The sequence below is a fragment of the Oryx dammah genome, unplaced genomic scaffold (genome assembly GCF_014754425.2).
Source record: "Oryx dammah isolate SB20612 unplaced genomic scaffold, SCBI_Odam_1.1 HiC_scaffold_29, whole genome shotgun sequence".
Taxonomy (NCBI): Eukaryota; Metazoa; Chordata; class Mammalia; order Artiodactyla; family Bovidae; genus Oryx; species Oryx dammah.
The window spans coordinates 88,705,046-88,731,862 of NW_024070213.1; the positions used below are offsets into that span (position 1 = coordinate 88,705,046).

General features: G+C 44.6%; 1 protein-coding gene across 1 annotated transcript; it reads right to left on the reverse strand.

Annotated features, from left to right (window-relative positions):
• Positions 1–25: 25 nt before the first annotated feature.
• Positions 26–25,012, reverse strand: LOC120858109 (small cell adhesion glycoprotein). The gene is made up of 6 exons (XM_040233969.1): positions 24,964–25,012; positions 22,197–22,251; positions 21,675–21,856; positions 20,742–20,813; positions 1,984–2,064; positions 26–1,315 (listed from the first exon to the last, which is right to left on the reverse strand). The coding sequence occupies exons 1-6, from the start codon at positions 25,010–25,012 to the stop codon at positions 1,137–1,139; spliced, it is 618 nt and encodes a 205-aa protein (XP_040089903.1). The 3' UTR covers positions 26–1,136.
• Positions 25,013–26,817: the final 1,805 nt, after the last annotated feature.

The following is a 26,817-nucleotide window of genomic DNA, read 5'->3' on the forward strand; positions in this document are numbered from 1 at the left end:
AGCTTGAAAAATGAAGACCATATAGTTAAGACCTTGAAGGAGGTTTAGTTTAATTCCAAAGTAAACAATGCATGGAGAGTTAATGATTTCTACCATTTAAATATGCCTCATTTTGAGATGGATGAAATGAGATAGAAAGGGCACTGGTGGGAAAAGTCACAGGTTGTTCCTGGTTCCCTCTGTGTGTACACAGAATGGATCAGGGACATACTGGCCCTTGCCAGGATGGAGGCTAAACAACTCATCTCCCAGGGTCTATTTCTAATGACCCTCTTCTAGGACAAACTTCCCAGGACCATCTCTGTTGCAAACCTCTGAGACTGTTCTGGGAACTTCTGAAACTTCCCTGGGGCCCCCTTTGCTTGGGAGAGAACACAGGTAAGAGTTTAGTAAGCAAAAAATGGACATGAACTTGCGCAAACTCTGGGCGATAGAGGACAGGGAAGCTTGGCATGCTGCAGTTCATGGGGTCACAAAGAGTCGGACAGGCCTGAGAGACTGAACAGCAGCAACCTGTCAAAAAAGTCTCAGCAAAGAAGTCACAGTGTAAAGATGGTGATTTTTTGCACATGAGAATCGGATTTCTGTATCAATAAATGATTTTAATTCCGATAAAAATAGCATATGTCTGGATTGTTGGGGGCTAAGGAAAGGAAGGGCTCAGATTAAGGGACGTGGCATGTTCATCAGGAGGGAGGTCTCCACAGTTTCCTGGCCCGGCCTTTCCTTGTCTCCTGCCTCTGGGAAGAACTAAGGATACTGCTTCCACTTGGGTTGTCACTAGGTGACCCCGTAAGGGACAGAGGAGCATCCAGTGACCCCCCAACTCTTCTTCCCTTCAACCTGTGAAAAAAGTGAAGATGACTGGGCATATACTCCAGCGTTGCCCAGTCCAGCTCCATCTCATTCATCAGTCAGAAGCTGTGTGACAGAGGCCTGGCTAGAGACGTGAGCAGCTTTCTTCGTGTCCTCGGTCCATGGTGTCGGCAGTGCTGGCATTTAGGTCTGTGTCCTGGAAGGAGCTCAGGTCTACCCATATCAATTGATGGTTCTCACCAGTTTCAGGTAAAACTTTCACCTAATAAATAGTGTGATAGCACTGGAACCTGGATAAGCTCCTTGGGGCCTGGGAACCATTAGATGAAATATTCTTCCTTTTCCCTGCCCTTGGCTGAATCATTCTCCATCAGGACAACGGCACCAGGCTCGCCATCTGCGGGTTCATAGGTGACGTAGCTGCCTTTGTTCTTGTACAGGTAAAAGAAGATCAAGATCACGACTGAGAGCAGGGTGAGGAAGACCACGGTGATAACAACTTGGAAAGGAGAGGGAAAATGCAGACATATTTCAGGATTGGGGCGTCTCAGTAACTCACGGGGCCCCCTGCTTTAGACGATTCCCTCACTCTTAATGAGGATCCTCATGCTGTTAACTAGTGGCCAAGTCCATATTCTCCCACCAAGCCCAACTTCCTCAGTACATGATATCCGGAGTCTCCTTGGGCTTAAGGACTTTTGATTTCTGTCAAAATGAACTCCTGCTCAACTCGTTCCTGATGATTATGATAGAAATAGGAAGGAGGGAAATGGGAAATCACTTATCCCAACAGGAAGAGTTTTTAAATCCATAGCCTCCTGTAGGGGTTTCTGATCCCTCCCATCCTCTTTCTCACCACTCAACAAACCACACACATCCTCATCCCTACCCCGACACCTGACTGCAGCACCCATAGGCAGTGCATCTGTTTGTGGCCACCTCCCAACCTCTCAATTACTGGCAGTGCCTCTGATATGAAGCCTCTATGTGTGTGTAACATAACTTACATGCCAAAGTGAACCCATTAATAGATTTGGTCTCTAGTTTGTGGTGCTGTTCTGTATAGGGAGAATCTTAGTCCACCACATTGGTTTCTTGGCTGTCTTTGAAGCAAGAGGGCCCCTGAGCTTGGAAGGCCCCTTGGATTTGACTCAGAGTCTTTGTTACCTGCAATGAGAGCTGTGCTTGCTTCAGCTTCCGGAGACAGGGCCTCAGTGGCCTGTAGAATTGTGGTAGCCATCAGTTCTTCTGGAAAATTTAACAAAGTGGAAAAGGAAATAGGGTGGATTCTTTTGTTCTAAAACACATATTTATCCTTCAATTTCAACCCCGCCTTCTTCCCTACTCAAAACTTTTATCATTTAACTCTTATAGGATATCTGTATAGAAAAACCTGGAGAACAGAGGAGAAAGCAAACCACCACAATGAACATTTTGATAGATTCCTCTCTGTCTAACGTAATAGTTAAGAGTATGGGCTCTAGAATCTCCTAGTGGTACAGTGGTTAAGACTCTGCCCTTGTACTGCTGAGGGCCCGGGGTCTGATCCCTGGTCAGGGAACTAAGATTCTATAAATTGCACTGCCTGGCAAAAAATATATACACACAGATATATACATATATACCCGCAAGGTTCAAATCTGAGCTTTATCTTTCACAGGCTGTGTCATTTTTGGAAAATTACCTAACCCATCTGTGCATTTGCAAACTGGCGATAACAGTACCTACTTTATAGGGTTGTCGTGACATGTAGTAATTCAATAGGGTATGTTAGGAATACACATTTTTACATAAATGAGATCAAATAATGAATGCATATATGTGTACGTATATTTATATTATACAGCACATGCATTTCTTTAATGTTCTTACAAACTCTTTGTAAACATTTTTTAAAAATAATGAAACATCTCTCCTTCCCTCGTTAAAACCCTTTTCTACACGTTCATAGTAGGCCTTGCAATTTTAAAGTTTTTGAAATAAGGCCTCTCCTATCCTAAAATATATCCCATACCTCCTCCTGCTATATTGGTCTATCTGTCCTTCAGAGCCTGGAAGTCCCACTTCTAAAAAGTCACTACCCAGGCTTCCGTTTCCATAAGAAGTCAGGAAGCCTTTCAGTTTTCTCCTAGTCAGCATTTTACTGTAGGGGCTCCCCAGGTGGCGCTAGTGCTTAAGAACTTGCCTGCCAATGCGAGAGACTTAAGCGATTGGCTTGATCCCTGGGTCTAAGGAGCGGTGGCTGCGTGGGCGCAGGAAGGCCGAGAGGAGCTACTCCATGTTCAAGGTCAGGAGGGGCAGCGGTGAGGAGATACCCCTCGTCCAAGGTAAGGAGCAGTGGCTGCGCTTTGCTGGAGCAGCTGTGAAGCGTATCCCACATCCAAGGTAAGAGAAACCCAACTAAGAGGGTAGGTGTTGCGAGAGGGCATCAGAGGGCAGACACACTGAAACCATACTCACAGAAAACTAGTCAATCTGATCACACGGACCACAGCCTTGTCTAACTCAATGAAACTAAGCCATGCCAAGTGGGGCCACCCAAGACAGGCGGGTCATGGTGGAGAGGTCTGACAGAATGTGGTCCACTGGAGAAGGGAATGGCAAACCACTTCAGTATTCTTGCCTTGAGAACCCCATGAACAGTAGGAAAAGGCAAAATGATAGGATACTGAAAGAGAAACTCCCCAGGTCGGTAGGTGCCCAATATGCTACTAGAGATCAGTGGAGAAATAACTCCAGAAAGAATGAAGGGATGGAGCCAAAGCAAAAACAATACCCAGGTGTGGATGTGACTGGTGATAGAAGCAAGGTCTGATGCTGTAAAGAGCAATATTGCATAGGGACCTGGAATGTTAGGTCCATGAATCAAAGCAAATTCGAAGTGGTCAAACAGGAGATGGCAAGAGTGAACATTGACATTCTAGGAATCAGCGAACTAAAATGGACTGGAATGGGTGAATTTAACTCAGATGACCATTATATCTACTACTGTGGGCAGGAATCCCCTAGGAGAAATGGAGTAGCCATCATGGTCAACAAAAGAATCTGAAATGTAGTGCTTGGATGCAATCTCAAAAACGACAGAATGATCTCTTCATTTCCAAGGCAAACCATTTACTATCACAGTAATCCAAGTCTATGCCCCAACCAGTAACGCTGAAGAAGCTGAAGTTAAATGGTTTGATGAAGATCTCTAAGACCTTTTAGAACTGACACCCAAAAAAGATGTCCTTTTCATTATAGGGGACTGGAATGCAAAAGTAGGAAGTCAAGAAACACCTGGGGTAACAGGCAAATTTGGCCTTGGAATGCAGAATGAAGCAGGGCAAAGACTAATAGAGTCTTGCCAAGAGAATGCACTGCTCATAGCAAACACCCTCTTCCAACAACACAAGGGACGACTCTACACATGGACATCACCAGATGGTCAACACTGAAATCAGACTGATTGTATTCTTTGCAGCCAAAGATGGAGAAGCTCTATACAGTCAGCAAAAACAAGACCAGGAGCTGACTGTGGCTCAAGTCATGAACTCCTTACTGCCAAATTTAGACTTAAACTGAAGAAAGTAGGGAAAACCACTAGACCATTCAGGCATGACCTAAATCAAATCCCTTATGATTATATAGTGGAAGTGAGAAATAGATTTAAGGTACTAGATCTGATAGAGTGCCTGATGAACTATGGATGGACATTCGTGACATTGTACAAGAGACAGGGATCAAGACCATCCTCATGGAAAAGAAATGCAAAAAAGCAAAATGGCTGTCTGGGGAGGCCTTACAAATAGCTGTGAAAAGAAGAGAAGCGAAAAGCAAAAGAGAAAAGGGAAGATATAAGCATCTGAATGCAGAGTTCCAAAGAATAGCAAGGAGAGATAAGAAAGCCTTCCTCAGCAATCAATGCAAAGAAATAGAGGAAAACAACAGAATGGGAAAGACTAGAGATCTCTTCAAGAAAATTAGAGATAGCAAGGGTGAGTTACATTTCAGGCAAAGATGGGCTTGATAAAGGACAGAAATGGTATGGACCTAACAGAAGTGGAAGACATTAAGAAGTGGTGGCAAGAATACATAGAACTATACAAACAAGATCTTCATGACCAAGATAATCAACGATGGTGTGATCACTTACCTAGAGCCTGACATCCTGAAATGTTAAGTCAAGTGGGCCTTAGAAAGCATCACTACAAACAAAGCTAGTGGAGGTGACGGCCCTCCAGTTGAGCCATTTCAAATCCTGGAAGATGATGCTGTGAAAGTGCTGCACTCAATATGCCAGCAAATTTGGAAAACTCAGCAGTGGCCACAGGACTGGAAAAGGCCAGTTTTCATTCCAATCCCAAAGAAAGGCAATGCCAAAGAATGCTCAGACTATGCACAATTGCACTCATCTCACACGCTAGTAAAGTAATGCTCAAAATTCTCCAAGCCAGGCTTCAGCAATATGTGAACTGTGAACTTCCATATGTTGAAGCTGGTTTTAGAAAAGGCAGAGGAACCAGAGATCAAATTGCCAACATCCACTGGATCATGGAAAAAGCAAGAGAATTCCAGAAAAAACATCTATTTCTGCTTTATTGACTATGCCAAAGCTTTTGACTGTGTGGATCACAATAAACTGTAGAAAACTCTGAAACAGATGGGAATACCAGACCACCTGACCTGCCTCTTGAGAAACCTGTATGCAGGTCAGGAAGCAACAATTAGAACTGGACATGGAACAACAGACTGGTTCCAAATAGGAAAAGGAGTACGTCAAGGCTGTATATTGTCACCCTGCTTATTTAACTTATATGCAGAGTACATCATGAGAAACGCTGGGCTGGAAGCAACACAAGCTGGAATCAAGATTGCTGGGAGAAATGTCAATAACCTCAGATACGTAGATGACACCACCCTTATGGCAGAAAGTCAAGAGGAACTAAAAAGCCTCTTGATGAAAGTGAAACAGGAGAGGGAAAAAGTTGGCTTAAAGCTCAACATTCAGAAAACTAAGATCATGGCATCTGGTCCCATCACTTCATGGGAAATATATGGGGAAACAGTGTCAGACTTTTGTTTTCTTGGGCTCTAAAATCACTGCAGATGGTGACTGCAGCCATGAAATTAAAAGACGCTTACTCCTTGGAAGAAAAGTTATGACCAACCTAGATAGCATATTGAAAAGCAGAGACTACTTTGCTGACTAAGATCTGTCTAGTCAAGGTTATGGTTTTTCCTGTGGTCATGTATGGATGTGAGAGTTGGACTGTGAAGAAGGCTGAGCGCTGAAGAATTGATGCTTTTGAACTGTGGTGTTGGAGAAGACTCTTGAGAGTCCTTTGGACTGCAAGGAGATCCAACCAGTCCATTCTGAAGGAGATCAGCCCTGGGATTTCTTTGGAAGGAATGGTGCTAAAGCTGAAACTCCAGTACTTTGGCCACCTCATGTGAAGAGTTGACTCACTGGAAAAGACTCTGATGCTGGGAAGGGTTGGGGGCAGGAGAAGGGGATGACAGAGGATAAGATGGCTGGATGGCATCACCGACTCGATGGACATGAGTCTGAGTGAACCCCGGGATTTGGTGATGGACAGGGAGGCCTAGCGTGCTGCGATTCATGGGGTCACAGAGAGTCGGACACGACTGAGCGACTGAACTGAACTGAACTGAACCTTCCATGGATGCAGATATCAGTTGTTTTCCGCTTATATTAAGCCATCTGGTGAAGCAATAAATGGAAGCAAAGGTGGTAAAAAAAATTTTCCTTCTATCCAGCACATCAGATGAAGGGAGACCCCTATACGAAATTTACCTCTGTATAAAATTTATCTCTATGCAAAAAACACTAGAAGAAGGCAGATCCTACATCAGATTTTTAATTTTGATGAAAACAGTCTTTCTTGGAAGTGACATCTCTCTGGAACCTACCTCTAATCTAGGAGGAAACCCAGGGCACAGGGGTTTAGGACAGACAAGGATTTAAGGTTTGAGTGTTAGCAGATATTTGACTGCTAGTATTTTAATTCAGATTGTTGTTGTAGTTTTAGGGTTCTTGTTACAAAGTTACATAAGTTTTGAGTGTTCTGTCCCAGTTCTGTATTTCCTGTAAGCCCATTTCCAGTAACATGATTTCAGAAGGTAAGTCTTTAAAAAAAATGCACATAAAAGCTAATAGCAGAAACTTAGAGAACCGTGTCAGGAAACTCTACACAGCTCCAGCTGGCAAAGGACACTGGAAGGACAATTTTAAAAGTGTTATATTTGGAGCAAAAACAAGGAAACGGGACAGGTCTGCTGTCTGGCACTGAAGCTAAGAGATTGGAGGTAACAGAGAGGCTAGAAATCTCTCAGCCCCTTTTGCCTCTGTCTCCTGTCAAAGTGAATGATTTCCACACTAAAAGAATAGCACGATCCTTGGCGACATGGGGAAGTGAGCCCAAGAGAAGCGAAGCAAAAAGTACCAGGCTAATATGAGAGGGATTCAGTGAAGTGACCGTCAAGGGCACTGAGAGAGTATGTGAATGGGACAGCTATTGGTGACACAGGAGCTTCTGAGAAAGATAGAGGGTCCAGAAGCCTGAAGGGCCATGGAATGGGGTGGGTTCTATAAACAACTGGTGAAACTGATATCATTCCCAGCAAAATTCTAGTACAAGTTATAAGGGACTGCTTTGGGGGTCTTGAACTTGAAACCACAAGCATTAAGGGTTAGTGTGGGACCACTAGGAGCAAGCTAGGTCAGACAAGTCACACAGCCTTTTTAGACTGTCCAGAGAATGAGAAATTAAAAAGTTAATTCAACAAGTATTTATGGAGTGTGTACTTTGGACCAGCCTCTGTTCGATTATAGATTAGTTTGGTTATAGATTAGTGAACACAACAGGCAAAAACTCATGCGTTCATAGTCCCTTAAAAAAATTAAATAGAATTATCACATGATCCAGCAATTCCACTTCTGGGTATTTATCCAAAAGAAATGAAGGCAGGAATTGGAACTACTATTTGTACATCAATGTTCACAGCAGCATTATTCACATTAATAACTAAAGAGTGAAACAACTCAAATATCTATCAACAGATGAACAGATAAACAAAAGATGGCATAATTTTATATATATATGTGTGTATGTGTATGTATATATATGGGCTTCCCTGGTGCCTCAAATGGTAAAGAATCTTCCTACAGTGCAAGAGACCTGGGTTCGATCTCTGCATTGGGAAGATCCCCTGGAGAAGAGAATGGCTATCCATCCCCATATTCTTGCCTGGAGAATTCCAAGGACAAAGAAGCCTGGTGGGCCACAGTCCATGGAGTTGCAAAGAGTCAGACACGACTGAGCAACTAACATACACACACACATGTGTACGTGCACACACACATACACAACGGAATATTATGAAGCATTAAAAAGGAAGAATGTTCTGACACGTGCTACAATGTGGATGAACGTTGAAGATATCATGCTAACCGAAGTAAGCCAGTCACAAAAGGACAAACAGCACGTGATTCTACTTATCTGAGGTACCTAGAATAGTCAGATTCACAGGTACAGAAAGTGGTTATCAGCAGCTGGGAGGAGAGGAGAACGAGGGGATACTGTTTAACAGGTACCGAGTTTCAGTTTGGGATGACAAGAAAGTTCTAGAGATGGATGATGGTGATGGCTGCAGAACAATGTGAATATACATAGAGCCACTGAACTGTATCCTTTGAAAGGGTAAATTTTATCTTGTGTCTAATTTTACTGCATTTAAAAAAAAACCCATTTTGTCATACAATTTACATCCTGATTGGGGAAGATGGACCATGAACAGATAAAGAGTAAAGGTTGTATGTACCACGTTAGACTTTGGTTAGTGCTATGTAGAAAATAAAAGCAGGAAAGGGAATCAGGAGTTGGACTGTGAATGGGGTGGCCAGCGAGGTGACTTGAGTAAAATAAACACCTATAGAAGTTGAGGGGGGAATTCCCTGGCAGTCCAGAGTTTTCACTGCTGAGGGTGCAGGGTCAATCCCTGGTCAGGGAAACAAGATCCCACAGGCTGCATGGTGCACCGAAAAAAAAAACAACAACAACTAAGATTTCCCTGTGGTCCAGTGCCTGGGAGTCCACCTGCCAATGCAGGGACATGGGTTCAATCCCTGGTCTGGGAGGAGTCTACATGCCCTGAGACAACTTCACAACTACTGACCCCATGCCCTACAGCCTGTGCTCTGCAACAAGAGGAGCCACCACAGTGAGAAGCCCAAGGACCCTGACTAAAGAGCAGCGCCCGCTCACTGCGACTAGAGAAAGCCCAGGCAAAGCAACGAAGACCTAGGACAACCATCAATAAATTAAAAAACTGGAATCTGGGGAAGAGGTCTGAACTGGAGATTTAAAAAGCCAGCACAGGGCTTCCTTGGTGGCTTAGTAGTAAAGAATCTGCCTGCCAATGCAGGAGATACAGGTTCGATCCCTGGCCCGAAAGAATCCTGCATGCTGCAGAAGACAACTCAGAGTCTGGGCTCTAGAGCCCAGGAGTCATAGCTACTGAAGCCTGCAAACCCTCGAGCCCATGCTCGCAACAAGAGAAGCCACTGCAATTAGAAGCCCCAGCACTGCAACGGAGAGTAGTGCCCACTCGGCCCAACGAGAGAAAAGCCGCCACAGCAACAAAGACCCAGCACAGCCACAAAGAAACAGTTTTTAAAAAATAAATAAAAAGCCAGCATATTTACAAACATGAGACGGAATGAGATCACCAAAAGAGTAAGTATGGACAAAGAGGACCAAGGACTGAGCCCAGGGAGGGTTAGGAGGCTGAGGAGTAGCAGCCACACAGACCAAGTAGAAGGACTACCAGGTTTTGCCATGCAGAGGTCATGAGTAACTTTGACAAGAGACGTTTGGGGAAGTGCTGAGTATAAACCCCTGGTTTACAGTGCGTTCAAGAAAAAAGAGAAGGCAACCTAAATGTCACTTGACAGATGAATGGATCAGAAGATGTGGTGCGCGTGCATACACACACACATACATAAACACACACACACACACTGGGATATTACTCAGCCATATGAATGGATCAAAAGATGTGGTGCGCACGCACGCACACACACACACACATAAACACACACACACACACAGGGATATTACTCAGCCATAAAAAGAATGAAATAATGCCATCTGCAGCAACACGGATGGACCTAGAGATTGTCACACTAAGTAAGCCAGACAAAGACAAACATGATATCGCTTATGTGGAATCTAAAAAAAAATAAATGAACTTATTTATAAAACAGAAATAAACCCAGACACAGAAAACAAATTTATGGTCACCAAAGGGGAAAGGGGGAAATTAGGAGCTTGGGATTAACATATACATGCTACTATCTATAAAATAATTAACCAACAAGGACCTACTGTATAACACAGGGAACTATATTCAATATTTTTTAATAACCTATAAGGGAAAAGAACCTGAAAAAGAATAGATATATATATGTATCTATTGAATAACTGAATCATTGAATCACTTTGCTGTACACCTGAAACTAACACAATGTGTAAGTCAATAATTACACTTCAGTAAAAAAGAAAAAAAGGGAAGGAAAGGCACTGACGGCAGAATATAAACTCTTATTTTTTGCAAAGGTGAGCAGGGAAATAGAGCTATAGCTGGAGGGGGGGAAGAGAGTTCAAGTTTTTTGTTTTTGCTTTTTGGATGGGAGAAATGACAGTATGTTTTATGTATGGATATGAATGACTCAGATGAGAGGGAACAATTGACACCTGGAACCATGTCCTTGAAGGGATGGGATCCAGTGCACAGATGGAGGGATTGGCTGCAGACAGCAGAGATCACTCATGATTAATGTGCACGTGGGCATGGAGGCGGGTAGTATGTAGATGGGGGCAGGGGAGCCTGAGAACTCTAATTTGCTCCAGAAAATACAAGGTCATGTCATCAACTTAAGAGTAAGGATGAGAAGGGGGTGGGTTAGGGGAGTTGAAGGTGCTGCCTGAGTAGCTAGCATCTCATCCGAGAACACATGATGGAGTGTTTACAATATCTCTGTGGACTAACACAGCCTGGCTTTGTTAAGGACTAAGTGGGGTAGTAATTGGCCATCAAGGAATGGACTGATGCCAGTTTAAACAGAGCTTCTTCCGCTGGGACTTGACCTTAGTTCTTTTTGAATTGATATTATTATGACAGACCATGCCAGGGCCAAATTAAGGCCTTTATGTAATTCAAAATAAAAATGTTAAATCACAAGACAGATATAACAAAGTCCAATAATACATTTTCCCCTTACGGTAACAGCTCTTAGCTTTTTTGCTAGTGTTTAAAAAATAGTGAGGGGGACTTCCCTGGTGGCCCAGGGGCTGGGACCCAATGCTCTCAATGCAGGGGGCCTGGGTTTGATCCTTGGTCAGGGAACTAGATCCCACGTGCCTCAACTAAGACCCAGCACAGCTAAATAAATAAAAATATTTTAAAAATATACATAAATGAGGGAGCTCCCTGGTAGTTCAGTGGCTAGGGCTCTGTGCTATTGCTGCTGTGGGCCCAGGTTCAATCTCTGCTCAGGGAACTAAGAGCCCACAAGCTGGGGAGCATGGCCCCCAAAAAAGTAAATATCAAATTCTTTACAAGAGCTTTGGTTTTGGTGTTCTGCCTTACTGGTGCTGTGTGGAAGGGTTTAGTGTCCTTCGCGTAAATACAGAACCCAGTAGACCCAGGCAAGTTTTGGCAAATTTGTGAAAGACACAAAGTTAAGGAGCCACTGAAAAGTTGATAAAGTGAAAGTGAAGTCGCTCACTCGTGCCTGACTTTTAGCGACCCCATGGACTACAGCCTACCAGGCTCCTCCATCCATGGGATTTTCCAGGCAAGAGTACTGGAGTGGGTTGCCATTGCCTTCTCCGGAAAAGTTGATAAACAGAGATTAAAAATGGCTGGAGAAATGGGCCAGATTTAACAAGATGAGAATTCAACAGACTCCTTGCTCTTGGGTCCAGGAAATCAACTACTCACAAATAAAGCAAGGGGAAGCCACAGCTTAGTGGCAGCATCTATAAAAGACTTACAGTGGGATCAGTAGAAATTCACTGACGCTGGAAGCACAGACCTCAAAACAGCAGTGAAAGCGACAGGGAGGTGGTAGGATTTTGGACGCCTTTTAGTTTCTTCTATATCTTTTCCTTTATCTTTCAAATTTCTTACAATGATAATGACTTTTATAATCCTGAAATAGTTAAAGCTTGCTCTTATTTTCAGTTCAGTTCAGTTGTCAGTCGTGTCCGACTCTTTGCGACCCCGTGAATTGCAGCACACCAGGCCTCCCTGTCCATCACCAACTCCCGGAGTTTACCCAAACCCATGTCCATTGTGTTGGTGATGCCATCCAACCATCTCATCCTCTGTCGTCCCCTTTTCCTCCTGCCCTCAGTCCTTCCCAGCATCAGGGTCTTTTCAAATGCGTCAGCTCTTTGCATCAGGTGGCCAAAGTATTGGAGTTTCAGCTTCAACATCAGTCCTTCCAATGAACACCCAGGACTGATCTCCTTTAGGATGGACTGGTTGGATCTCCTTACAGTCCAAGGGACTCTCAAGAGTCTTCTCCAACACCACAGTTCAAAAGCATCAATTCTTCAGTGCTCAGCTTTCTTTATAGTCCAACTCTCACATCCATACATGACCACTGAAAAAACCATAGCCTTGACTAGACCAACCTTTGTTGGCAAAGTAATGTCTCTGCTTTTTAATATGCTGTCTAGGTTGGTCATAACTTTCCTTCCAAGGAGCAAGCGTCTTTTAATTTCATGGCTGCAATCACCATCTGCAGTGATTTTTGGAGCCCAGAAAAATAAAGTCAGCCACTGTTTCCCCATCTACTTGCCATGAAGTGATGGGACCAGATGCCATGATCTTAGTTTTCTGAATGTTGAGCTTTAAGCCAACTTTTTCACTCTCCTCTTTCACTTTCATCAAGAGGCTTTTTAGTTTCTCTTCACTTTCTGCCATAAGGGTGGCGTCATCTGCATATCTGAGGTTATTGATATTTCTCCTGGCAATCTTGATTCCAGCTTGTGCTTCTTCCAGCCCAGCGTTCCTCATGATGTACTCTGCATAGAAGTTAAATAAGCAGGGTGACAATATACAGCCTTGACGTACTCCTTTTCCTATTTGGAACCAGTCTGTTGTTCCATGTCCAGTTCTGTTGCTTCCTGACCTGCATACAGGTTTCTCAAGAGGCAGGTCAGGTGGTCTGGTATTCCCATCTCTCTCAGAATTTTCCACAGTTTATTGTGATCCACACAGTCAAAGGCTTTGGCATAGTCAATAAAAGCAGAAATAGATGTTTTTCTGGAACTCTCTTGCTTTTTTGATGATCCAGAGGATGTTGGCAATTTGCACCATGAATATAAATATGGCCTCTAATAGTGCTATCAGCAGTGCAGTCCCACTCTGTGCTACTCCTAGGCTGCTGAGTTGAGTCTGGGTATTTTTGAGTTGAGCGGGCAACACAGTAAATGGCTTGGAAACCATATTAGATAAGGAAAGCTTGCAAGAGAAAGCTCAGAGTGAAAACCTGGTCAGGAAGCAAGGACTAGGACTTGAGTGCTGTCTTCGAATATATCAACTTGTACAAAAGGACTACTGGCAGAAACTAATGGGAGATGGGTGTCTCCCCCAGAGAATGAAGGGCAAAGCGGGACAGAAGCTTCATGGGCATCAGGAAAGAGAATTCTGGCTCAGAAAGGGTAGCTGAACTACCTGACCCTCCAAGACTTTTCTCAGTCTTAATGTTAGAATTTTTGAAAATTTGAAGTCTTTTATCAGAATTATTTTCAAAATCAAATTTTCAAATTTGACATCTCAGTGAAATCTGTAATTTGTTAACAGTATCGTGCCAGTGTTAATTTTTTGGTCTTCACAAATGTACTACGGTCCTCTGTATTGATGTCAAATGTACCAAATGACATTTCAGGTAACTAAAGGGTACTGTTTCTGTCCTTTATTGAGCCCATCTTTGCATGAAATGCTCCCTTGGTATCTAATTTTCTTGAAGAGATCTCTAGTCTTTCCCATTCTGTTGTTTTCCTCTATTTATTTGCATTGATTGCTGAGGAAGGCTTTCTTATCTCTCCTTGCTATTCTTTGGAACTCTGCATTCAGATGCTTATATCTTTCCTTTTCTCCTTTGCTTTTCGCTTCTCTTCTTTTCACAGCTATTTGTGAGCCCCCCCCCCCCAGACAGCCATTTTGCTTTTTGCATTTCTTTTTCACGGGGATGGTCTTGATCCCTGTCTCCCATACAATATCACGAACCTCCATCCATAGTACATCAGGCACTCTGTCTATCAGATCTAGTCCCTTAAATCTATTTCTCACTTCCACTATATAATCATAAGGGATTTGATTTAGGTCATACCTGAATGGTCTAGTGATTTTCCCTACTTTCTTCAATTTAAGTCTGAATTTGGCAATAAGGAGTTCATGATCTGAGCCACAGTCAGCTCCCAGTCTTGTTTTTGCTGACTGTATAGAGCTTCTCCATCTTTGGCTGCAAAGAATACAATCAATCTGATATCAGCGTTGACCATCTGGTGATGTCCATGTGTAGAATCTTCCCTTGTGTTGTTGGAAGAGGGTGTTTGCTATGACCAGTGCGTTCTCTTGGTAAAACTCTATTAGTCTTTGCCCTGCTTCATTCTGCATTCCAAGGCCAAATTTGCCTGTTACTCCAGGTGTTTCTTGACTTCCTACTTTTGCATTCCAGTCCCCTATAACGAAAAGGACATCTTTTTTGGGTGTTAGTTCTAAAAGGTCTTGGAGGTCTTCATCGAACAGTTTAACTCCAACTTCTTCAGCATTACTGGTTGGGGCATAGACTCGGATTACTGTGATATTATTGAATGGTTTGCCTTGGAAACGAAGAGATCATCCTGTCCTTTTTGAGACTGCATCCAAGTACTGCATTTCAGACTCTTTTGTTGACCATGATGGTTACTCCATTTCTTCTAAGGGATTCCTGCCACAGTAGTAGATATAATGGTCATTTGAGTTAAATTCACCCATTCCAGTCCATTTTAGTTCGCTGATTCCTAGAATGTCGACATTCACCCTTGCCATCTCCTGTTTGCCACTTCCAATTTGCCTTGATTCATAGACCTAACATTCCAGGTTCCTATGCAATATTGCTCTTTACAGCATTGGACTTTGCTTCTATCACCAGTCACATCCACACCTGGGTATTGTTTTTGCTTTGGCTCCATCCCTTCATTCTTTCTGGAGTTATTTCTCCACTGATCTCTAGTAGCATATTGGGCACCTACCGACCTGGGGAGTTTCTCTTTCAGTATCCTATCATTTTGCCTTTTCCTACTGTTCATGGGGTTCTCAAGGCAAGAATACTGAAGTGGTTTGCCATTCCCTTCTCCAGTGGACCACATTCTGTCAGACCTCTTCCACCATGACCCGCTCGTCTTGGGTGGCCCCACACGGCATGGCTTAGTTTCACTGAGTTAGACAAGGCTGTGGTCCGTGTGATTAGATTGACTAGTGCAAGGAGATCCAACCAGTCCATTCTAAAGGAGATCAGTCCTGGGTGTTCTTTGGAAGGACTGATGCTAAAACTGAAACTCCAATACTTTGGCCACCTCATGCGAAGAGTTGACTCATTGGAAAAGACTTTGACGCTGGAAGAGATTGGGAGCAGGAGGAGAAGGGACGACAGAGGATGAGATGGCTGGATGGCATCACCAGCTCAATGGACGTGAGTTTGAGTGAACTCCGGGAGTTGGTGATGGACAGGGAGGCCTGGCATGCTGCAATTCATGGGGTCCCAAAGAGTCGGATACGACTGAGCGACTGAACTGAACTGAACTGAAAGGGTACTGTACTATTTTTTCAACTTTTCTATAAACTTAAAATTATTCCAAAATAAAATGTCTATTAAAAACATAAAAAATTTTAAAGAATCTAAAAAACACTGGGTATACATTTGTGTATATAACTGGTTCACTTTACTGTACAGCGGAAACAAACACAACATTGTAAATCAACTATACTTCAATTAAAAAAAAAAAATCAGGGACTTGCCTGGTGGTTCAGTGGTTAAAACTTTTGAGCTTCCACTGCATGGGGCAGAGGTTGGATCCCTTGTCAGGGAATTAAGATTCTACATGTCATGTGGTGTAGCCAAAAAAAAAAAGAATATGAACTCAACTCTATGCAGAAGAATTTTTCTCAGACTACAGGTCACAGGATGTTCGCGTGAATGAGCTGGGGCCTTTGGGTCGACACAAGAGTTGAACCCGTGTCTCTTATGTCTCCTGCGTGGGCAGTCGGGTTCTTTACCACTAGCACTACTTGGGAAGCCCAAGTATCACAATGGTAACCTATATCTGTGACTTAGAGTTCAAAAGACATAAGCTATTTTATCTCCACTCCAATAATGTGATGTAACTAGGGTTGTTGTTATCGTTACATACAAGCCAAAAAACTGAGGCAGCTCAGCAAGCTTCATCCACCAGCCCCTCGTCACTCAGCGGTTGGCTAGGCCCAGCTACAAATTTGTCTCCTCACTTCAAGGTTCTCTCCAAAGTCTGGAACCATCCTTATTCACTCCAGCCTGAACATTTTGTTGAACTGTCCACTGGGTTTGGTTCTCAGAGCTTGACTGCAGGATGGAAAGGGTGTTCACTGAAGCACTATTTGCAAGAGTGACACATATCTGAATGTTTATCAGCAGAGGAATGATTAAATAAATGACAGGCCATTCATTCTGGAAATAGTACACAGTTGTTAAAAAGAATGTGGTAGATCTGCAATTACTGGAACAGAGTATATGGTTAGACAAAAAAAGCAAATTGCTAGGGCAGTATGTGTAATATGATTACATGTTTGTAAAGAAAAAGTAAGTTAAAATAAAACTATAAACACACACAAATATATATACACACAGAGAGAGATGCCTAGAAGGTTATTCCCTGAGGGGGGATGTAAAAGCTTTGTAATGAAAAAACAACAACAATGAAATAAACAAAGTTCAGGAAACCTGGCATTAAGTGGAAGGAATGGTTTACTTCCATGATCTCCTTTTCCTATGCCATTTCTCTCCTGTCTCCTCTTCCAAACAAAGGAATAAGAATGCTTCTTTGTTCCTTCCCTTCTTAGACATGGAAAGAGTATAGCACTGATTTTCTTTAAGGAGGGAGGCTTGGGGCTGAGGACCGCAAGATTTGAGATTTGAGGCTAACCCAAACCCTAACCTACAGTAAACGAACTTCAAGATCTATTTGGCTCACCTACTCTTTTTTTTGTTATAGTTAACCTAGATACCGGTTGGTTTCTTTGTGGCCCTTGTTCCTGGGCTAAATCTCTTATCACTGAGACATCAGATGCTTTGCCACCTGAGTCTGCCAACCTACTTATTTGCTCTAGCCCTGCCCAGCACAGGGCGGCTCCCCCAGTTCTCCTTTCCATGGGAACCCGCCCTGGAATTCTGCTTCCTTTCTTCTTCCTTCTTTGTCATGTGCCCCAGCCACGGGGTGGAGTGGCCGAGAGCAGTGCACTATGATGGAAAGAACACAGGCTCTAGAATAAATCAGACTTGGCACAATATCCTGCCTCTGCCATTATCAGTTGCTTAACCTTGGGAGAGTTTAGCCTCTGAACATTTAACATCTCTGAACCTCAGTTTTTGCTTCTTTAAAATGAGAATGAAACATTCTCACAGGACTTTCCTGATGGTCCCGTGGTTGAGAATCTGCCTGCCAATGCAGAGGACTGATCCCTAGTTTGGGAAGATCCCACCTGCCTCAGGGCTACTAAGTGTGTGCACCACAGTTAATGAAGCCCGTTCACACTAGAGCCCACGCTCTGCAACAAGAGAAGTCATCACAAAGAGAAGCCTGTGCATGGTAACAGAGTGGCACCCACTTGCAACCTGAGAAAGTCCGTGCACGGCAATGAGCACCCAGTGTAGCCAAAAATAAATAAATAAATAAATTTTTAATAAGTGCTCACAGGATTGTGATGAAGAATAAGCATGATGAAAAACCCTGAGCATCTCATCTAGAGTGAGGACAACCTAGTGTGACTAGGTAGCAAGGGATTGGGCTTTACCTGGTGGGGTGGGCAGAGCCCACAATGCCAAGTTCCACTCCACTCTCCTTCCAAGAGGGCAACTTACACACTACATACAACAGGCAACATGCTAGGATCCACAATACTTCTAGGGGCCCATGAAAATGTGTTTTAATGATCTTAACTTCTTTTAAAATCAGAAGAAAAAATTGATGAATGTTTATGTCAAGGACATTGTAATATTGCTATATCAATTAATTATAAATATAACCATTAGTGGTTTTATTATATTGATATTATACTCTTCCTTACAGCAACACAGTTGTAAAATACAATTTTTAATATATTACTTTTTTCAAATGGAGGAATGGGCCCACAAAGGCACACGTGCTAAGGGCCCATGAAAGTTACAATGTGACCCTCACTTTCAACCCTCTTAAAGTCCTCCTTGGGGAGGACATTCAGATTGACTGAGGAAAAGGGATGTGAGAGGGGATAGGTAGGGAGGTGGGGAAGAGACATACAAGGCCCTCAATGATCACATTTTTCCCAGTGAAAGCTCTCACCCTGTGGGATTGTTTCCCATTTCTGTCCTGGGAACTTATTAATACATTTGCTTGGACCCACTGGGTAGGGGACTATATGGCATGTTCTAAAATACCACTCCACTCAAGTCATTTGGTGAGTCAAAAATGTAAACACACAACTCAACAACAAATCAAAACAGACAATTAAAAAATGGGCACAGACTTGAATAGACATTTCTCCAAAGAAGATATACAGATGCCAATAAACACGTGAAAAGAGGTTCAACATCACTAGTCATTAGGGAAATGTAAATCAAAAGCACAGTGAGATCCCATTCACACCCATTCCGATAGCCACTATCAAAAATCAAAAAATAAAAAGTGTTGTAGAGATGTAGAGAAATTGGAACCCTATGCATTGCTGTTAAGATTGTAAAGTGTACAGCTACCCTGGGAAACAGTATGACAGGTCTTCAAAAAATTAAACAGAATTACCACACATTCTTGCAATTCTACTTCTGGGTATAAATCCAAAAGGATTGAAAGCAGGAACTCAAAGAGATATTTGTAAAACCATGTTCACAGCAGCAGTATTCACAACAGCTAAGCAAGCCAAGTATCTACCGATGAATGAATGAATTAAAAAAATGATGCATTTATATACATATGTATGTATATAATATTTTTCAGCCTTAAAAAGGAAGCAAATTCTGACACATGCTACAAAATGTTATGCTAACTGAAATAAGCCAGACACAAAAGGACAAATTTTGTATGATTCCACTTACACTAGGTACTTAGTCAAATACAAACAGACTTAAAGTATAATGGTGGTAGCCAGGGGCTGTGGGGGAAGTGGAATGAAGAGTTATTATTTAATAGATACAGAAGTTCAGTTCGGGAAGGTGAAAAGTTCTGGAGATGGATGGTGGTGATAACTGCAGAACAACTTGAATGTCAATACTTAACAGCACTGAACAACACGCCCCAAAATAATCAAAACGGTAACATTTATGTTATGTTTATCCTACCACCAACTTTAAAAAAAAGGAATGTATATAGTTCTCCTTTTGCCCAAGTTCTAATTTCTTAGCTGCCAGGCAAGCGTTACTTCTCTTCCCTACAGGCAGGTATACTCTGGAGGCCCTCTGTCTTCTCCCTCAGGATACCCTCCAGGGTAAGCACAGGCTCTGCAGCTCACAAGAGGTGGCACTGCCTTTGTCTGGAATCCCTGCTGCACCCCTCTTGGCCTGTATAAACCTCACCCATCCTTCAAGCGTTAGTGCTTACTCCCCTTCCCCACTCATGAAGCCTGTACTGACTAACCTAGCTGGTTACCCATTTCTCCCTTTTCTTATCTCTCAGCAGACAACTAAAGATCTGAATTGTGTTCATCACCAGTCATGCAGGACAGCACCTTCAACTTCCCCTGGGGTTCTCACTCACTTGTTTCCACAACAGAAAAGCAGAGAATGTCTGTCCTAATGACAGATGAGACCATATATGAAAACAAAAGTATACAGACTAACCAAGGTTTCATTCTTTCCTCATCCTAATTAACATGCAGTGAAAACAAGCTTAGTTTGTCCAGCTAAGTTTGTTGGTGAAATGAAAGGTGGGACTCCATTCTCAATGTGAAGCAGAAGAGGGGATACTGGCCTGAGGAACAGGGTTAACAATAGTTCCAGGAACAAGGGATTTTCGATGCTGGAGTGAATCATCAGAGTGGAATTAGAAAGCAGGCCGAGGGACTTCCCAGGCGGCCCTGTGGTTAAGAATCTGCGCCTCCACCGTAGGGGGCCAGGTTCAGTCCCTGGTGAGGGAACTAAGACACCACATGGCAGAGATTTGGGGAATCCCACACAACTGGGGGCCAGGGGGAAAAAAACAAGCAGAACTGCTTCCCAGGAATAGATGGACTTTTCTTACAAGCACCCAGTAATAATAACCCATGTTTTTGAGCGCTTACTAGACACCAGACACTGTGTTCAGTGTTTTACATGGATTATCTCATTTCACCCTCACAGATACTCTCTTAAGGTACTATTTCCCCCATTTTACAAATGAGGAGACTGGTGCTAAGGTAGATAATTCACTCAAGGTCACAAAGCTCTAAGTGGTACCAGGAATGGGCCCAGGTCCATGAAACTCCAGATTCAAACTGTACTGAAGTGTGCAGTCAGGTTGCCTTGGCTTCCTCCCGGGTTTTGCGGTGTCAGGCAGGTGGAGAGTGGTGGAAGAAAAAAGTCTTCCCTTCTGGGCTGAGGCCTCAGGGAATTTCTGAACGGGGCTGTGGGTGAGGGACTTGAACTGGGAGAGGCGCTCACCTACCTGCTGGAGGAGGCGTGGTTGGGAAGCTAGTCATCGCGGTAGGTGATCGGGCACCGGTAGGGAGGAGCGGGTCTGTAGGAAAAGGGACAGAGCCCAGCATGAGGTGGGTGGGCCCGTGCCTGGGGCTGAAAACGATCTGGTGCCAGGTTTTCCTGAATCCCTTCGCCTCCCCCCACCCACCCTTTCCCTTTTGAGCGTCTGTCCCGAGATCCTTTCACTGGGCCACCACGTTTACCTAGAAGGCTTATCAAGGCCTGAGAAAGTTAGCTAAGAGTCTGCAAATTAGCAACGGACCCGGGCTCGCCCAGGCGCGGTAATAGGTTTCCCCCCTACCACCGGGTCGCTCCCAGCCCGCGAGTTGGGGGAGCCGTCCACTAGGTGTCAGGAGAGCGCAGGGAGGGCAGGCCCCCGGCCCAGGCTCGGTGGCGGCGCGGGGGCAGGGACCCGGCCCCGCTGGGGGAGCCAGGAGCGGGGAACCGGAGAGAGGGTCCTCAATCGTCCCCCGGCCCGTCCGAGACGGCCGGTTGTCGGGGCCCGGCTCGCCGCCTCCCAGTGCCCCTCGGTCGTCCGCTGCGCCGTCCGAGCGGTCTACCGACCCCCGCTAGCCGGGCCCCCGGGCCCGCCCCCCACCTGGCCCTGCAGAGACCGGGACACCCTGGCGCCCTCGTCGCGTCCGCGATCGTCGGGGCTCGCGGCCCCCGCCCCGGCCCCCTTTACCGCGCCAGGCAGGGCTCGCTGCGCTCCGAGGGCGGCCCGTCCTGGGCACCGGTTCCGAGCCGCCAAGACGGGAGGCTCCAGCCCAGGCCCAAGCTCTGCCGCTCTGGGTTTCAGTTCCTCCGCGGCCGCGGCGGCTGCGGTGTGAGTGAGTGTGGGCGCCCGGCGCGCCCGGCCCTCCCGCCCTGCGCAGTCCCCTCCCCCGCGTGCTCACCTTACCAGTTGGACGGGCGGCGGGGACGGGCGGGCGCCGCGCGTCCCTCTCAACTCGACGGGGGCGGGCACCGCCGGCAGCGCAGGGACCCGCCGGGGACTCGGAGCTGAGGAAGCGCGCAGGGACTGGCAGAGTTAGCTGCCGAGGCCGGCGGGAGTAGGGGTGGGGGTGGGGTGGGGGCGGCCGACTGGGTGGGACAGGAAAAGAGGAGAGAAACCGCCCTCTGCAGGTTCCCTCTGCCCGCCGGGCCGCCTCTTGCTCCCCCGGGAGGAAAGGCTGCTTTTCCTTCTCCAATTGTCACTTTACTCTCCATCCGGAGCCGCTTCCTCTCCCGCCTGCCTCGAGGCTCCGGAGGGCACGGGATCTGATGAGCCCCGGGGTTAGTGCGATCCATCCGCTTTCCCCGCCACCGACATTATTTGAATTTTCAGCAAATGAAAATTACATTTCACTTGCGTTTGCGTGTCATTTACGTAAATAGGTCTGTGTGCAGAAGCTTGGAACCTAAACTAACGTAGTGGGCACACCTCGGGCCGGGGAGCATGGGGGTGCGGTGGAGAGAGGAACGATGCCCGAATTCTTCTGAAGAGATAGAGTGCAGAGGTTAAGAGACTCGTGGACTTTGGACTCAAACAGTCCCAGCTCCGCTGCTTCTTAGCTGTGTGACTTTGGGCAGATTAGTTAACATCTCTCAAATCTGATCCCTCATCCCTGAAATGGGGGACTGAAAAATCATGCCGTTTCAGTGTGGTTCTAGCACCTGGGAAACACCTCCATTTGAGACTAATTAATGCCAGACTTTAGTCACCTCTTGACTCACTTCTTTGTGGCAGGAAATGTTCCCAATTAATGAGGAGCTCGATGAGTAAGGCTGTAATGTTAGTGTTAACACAGGCTCTGGAATCTGCTTTGCTGTTTCATCTTGGACAGTTCTGTTTCATTTCTCTTATCTGCAGCAGTACCTGTCTCACAGAATTACTGTGGGGATGGAACGAGTTCGTACATTTAAAGCGTTAGAAGCTTACCTGGCACAATAGTAAGTGCTCAGTAAATGTTATCTTGGCTTCCTACTTACTAGTTAGAACCCTTATTGTTACTCATCTTCCCTCTAAGTGTTACAGACTTCTGTGCTTGCTTCTTATTCCTGGAAGGAGTTCTCTAGCTTTGCGAATCAATATTTATATAAATCAGATAGAGACAGGAATTGTACTTGTTCATTTGGGAAACAAGGACTGAAAGAGTCTCAGAGAATAGGGGCATAGAGTAAGGGGAAAAAAGCAAAGAATACTTTGTAACAATCTAAAGGGGTGGGAATGGGGGGGTGGGTTAAAGAGGTAGGGGACACATGTATACCTATGACTGATTCATGTTGATGTGTGGCAGAGGCCAACAAGATATTGTGAAGCAATTTTCCTTCAGTTAAAAATAAGTTTGGGAGGAAAAGCAAAGAAAAAATAATAAGTAAGCAAAGATAGTTGCTTTTATTCCTAAAGATACTGATTGGTTAAAAAAAGGAAAAAACAAAATAAGTTGATTAAATTCATTCACTTAAATATATATTCAACGATATAGCAGTTGTCAGTGAGGAAGAAAAAAGTCCATGTGTGAGAAAACTACCAATCCAACCCAGAAAGGCAAAGAAAGTTAACACATAGGCAAGACGTATGTAAGTTAATAAAAAGGTAAGCCTGACCAGTCCTCAGATAAAAGAATAGAAGAGAAAAGTAAACTCAAATCCTAAGGGTTAAATTGCAGAGGTGGACAACTGCTTGCATTTATTGACAAATTGACCATGAATTCCAGGGAAAGTTGAGATTTCCCTTGTATCTGGGTCAGTCTCCCCCATGGCGTATTCCATTATGTTTTTTTCCTAATACTTAAAAAAATTATTTTTATTTTTTTTATTCATTTATTTTTGGCTGTGCTATGTCTTCATGGCTTAACATGGTCTTTCTCTAATTGCGGCAAGTGGGGACTACCCTTCCTTGTGCTGTGCGGGCTTCTCATTGCAGGGCTTCTCTTGTGGGGCACAGGCTCAGTAGTTGTGGCACATGGACTTAGTTGCCTCAAAGCATGTGGATCTTCTTAGACCAGGGATTGAACCCACGGTGGCAGGTGGTTTCTTAACCACTGGACCACCAAGGAAGTCCCTCCACTATGTTTCAAGATTGTTAGAACCACAGACTCTCATAAGCCATCCAGTCCAACTGACTACTGATTTGCTATTACTTTTACAATTTACTGTGAAGGTTCATAGTCTCTCAGAAGCATCTTTTTTTCTGTTTAAAATGTAACCTTACAAGGTTTGCTGGTACATGATTTTATCCATGTTGGCACATGCCATTCACTTTGAAAGTGTAAACATGTAGAAAAATAGGGTCCATATGCATGCACGGACTGGTTCCAAATTGGGAAAGGAGTATGTCAAGGCTGTATATTGTCATCGTGCTTATTTAACTTATATAGAGAGTACATCGTGCAAAATGCAGGGCTGGATGAAGCACAAGCTGGAATCAAGATTGTGGGGAGAAATACCAATAACTTCAGATATGCAGATGACACCACCCTTATGGCAGAGAAAGCAAAGAAGAATTTAAGGAATTAAAGAGCCTCTTGATGAAGGTGAAAGAGGAGAGTGAAAAAGTTGGCTTAAAACTCAACATTCAGAAAACTAAGATCAGGGCATCTGGTTCCATCATTTCACAGCAAATAGATGGGGAAACAATGGAAACAGTGACCTACTTTTCTTGGACTCCAAAATCACTGTGGAAGGTGATTGCAACCATGAAATTAAAAGACGCTTGCTCCTTGAAAAAAAAGCAATGACAAGCCTAGACAGCATATTCAAAAGCAGAGACGTTACTTTGCCTACAAATGTCCATCTAGCTAAAAGCTATGGTTTTTCCAGTTGTCATCATGTATGGATATGAGAGCTGGACAATAAAAAAGGCTGAACACCAAAGAACTGATGCCTTCGAACTGTGGTGTTGGAGAAGACTCTTGAGAGTCCCGTGGACAGCAAGGGGATCAAACCAGTCAGTCTTAAAGGAAATCAACCCTGAATATTCATTGGAAGGATTGATGCTGAAGCTGAAGCTCCAATACTTTGGCCACCTGGTGGGAAGAGCCGAGTCTTTGGAAGAGACCCTGATGCTGAGAAAGATTGAAGGCAGGAGGAGAAGGGGACGACAGAGGATGAGATGGTTGGACGGCATCACTGACTCGATGGACACGAATTTGAGAAAACTCCAGGAGATGGTGAAGGACACGGAAGCCTGGTGTGCTGCAGCGTACGGGGTCTCAGAAAGTCGGGCACAACCGAGTGAACAATCTGCAGGCACATGCTCGGCATGAAATAACCAGTCCTGTCATCAGTGTGTCCTCTGCTCTCTGGTGTGTCCCGTCTATCCTGGATGTGCCTAGTTTCTAGTATTCTCTGGATATTTTACCTGGTCTGTCAGTAGTCTCCTTCACATTGTTGGAAGTCAGGGATTGGGTGATGGGCTTGCAGTTAATTCTAGATGCATACAGATAGATGATGAATGACTCCTCAGGTGGTGGTGAGCTACCAGTATTCTCCAAGTATTAAATGCCAGACTTCAGAAGCTGGAGCAGCCATCCTTATGGCAACAGACCTCCAGGGGCCTCAGGGTAGAGGGTAAGACATATTCATCTCTGCCCAGCTTTCAGCCCCTTCTTGTGGTGCTGCCAGGATGGCAGTCTTCTAAGTCCTAGTCTAGTAAGTTCTGTCAACCCACTGCCATTGGACCAGCTGTAACTTCACCATTTTTCAAATTAGGGTAAACAATTTGATTCCTAACTGGGACCATCTGCCCTAGACAAGCAAATTGATTACTCATGCCCAGCTTACTAGCCCTCTCCCCAGTATTCCTGGAGCCTCAGGTGGGGAGGCGGCATATGCTAATAGAGTGTCAGTCTCACACAGTCGAGTTTTCCACTTCATTTGTGCCTCTTTTGTGGAAGTTACCTTGAGTGCTTATCTCCCCACCAATAGACCAAGGACCCTAGGAGTCCTCTCTGGCACACTTTCCAAAGAGGATCAGTTTCCTAGGAGATGAGGATCAGGGAAAGCCCAGAAGAGAAAAGGCTTGAACTGGGGTTTTGCCTTGGGAGGAGCATTCTATGCAGGTCCTGGAGGGCCTTGGGCAGCAGGAAGCCTGTATTCCTAGCGTTCCCATACCCGCTCCATTAGTCCTAGAGTATCACCCGCAGCAGTGACCGAGTGCCAGGGAAGCGGGATGCCTTCTAGGAGAGGAATTAAAATACAGACAGGAGGACTTTGATAGGAGGGTATGCAACCTCCACTTCATTAGAGATCCTTTGAAGTTTTTAAAATGGAACAATAACAGGATTAGATCTTAGAAAAATGACTCCTAAGTACGAATATGCATTTCCAGCTCCCTAAGCGACATGTCTACTGAAAAGTCCTGCAAGTTCTCAAGCTCTTTGTATTAATGTTTGTATGGGACACCCAATAAACTGCACATAAAGGGTACAATTTGATCAGTTTTGACAAATGGATACATATTAAATTATCACCACTATCCCAGTCAAATCATCTCAAAGCTTCTTTGCCCTTCTTTATAATCCACCCTCCTTCCTACTCCCACCCTCTACCACCACCAACACGGTCTTCCTGTCATTCCTGTAGACACTAACATGCCTCCTCCCAAACTGGGCCAGTCAGAGTCTTTCTCCAGGGAAAGAACACAGTGGCAGGAGGCAGCTGAAGCTGAGTATTCCAAGGACAGCAGCCAGGAGGGGCAGCCCATGCATTCCTGCTACCGACATCCGTAGACTGGTTCTTTCTGCAGCCTGGTTGTCTTTCAGTTCTGTGAGCTGCGTAATATCCTTCCATCATATCCTTTAGTGCTGAATTGTGTCAGTTTGTTGCCTGAAACCAGAAAACTCATATATAATGCACTTCCTCCTGTTTCACCATTCCAGGAAATGTTGCCACCAAGCCTAACCTAAAATAATTCCTTAAAACTTCAGTCTTCATCACATGTCTCCTCTCACTCATTGCTAAATCCTGCCTATTCTGCTCCCTGCTGAGTATTCTGTCTCTATAAAGTTCTTACGCTCCCCCATCCTCATCATTGTTTCTCTAGTACTCACTGCAGTGCT

What these genes read in the sequence shown, in the direction of transcription:
- LOC120858109 (XM_040233969.1), bottom strand. Translation starts at nt 25,012, where the DNA reads ATGTGCCTGCAGATTGTTCACTCGGTTGTGCCCGACTTTCTGAGACCC. An exon ending in CCCATGCTCCCCGGCCCGAG is followed by an intron (nt 21,857 to 22,196) that starts GTGTGCCCACTA and finishes TGTCCCACCCAG; the next exon opens with TCGGCCGCCCCCACCCCACC. An exon ending in AACCACGCCTCCTCCAGCAG is followed by an intron (nt 2,065 to 20,741) that starts GTAGGTGAGCGC and finishes TAAATTTTCCAG; the next exon opens with AAGAACTGATGGCTACCACA.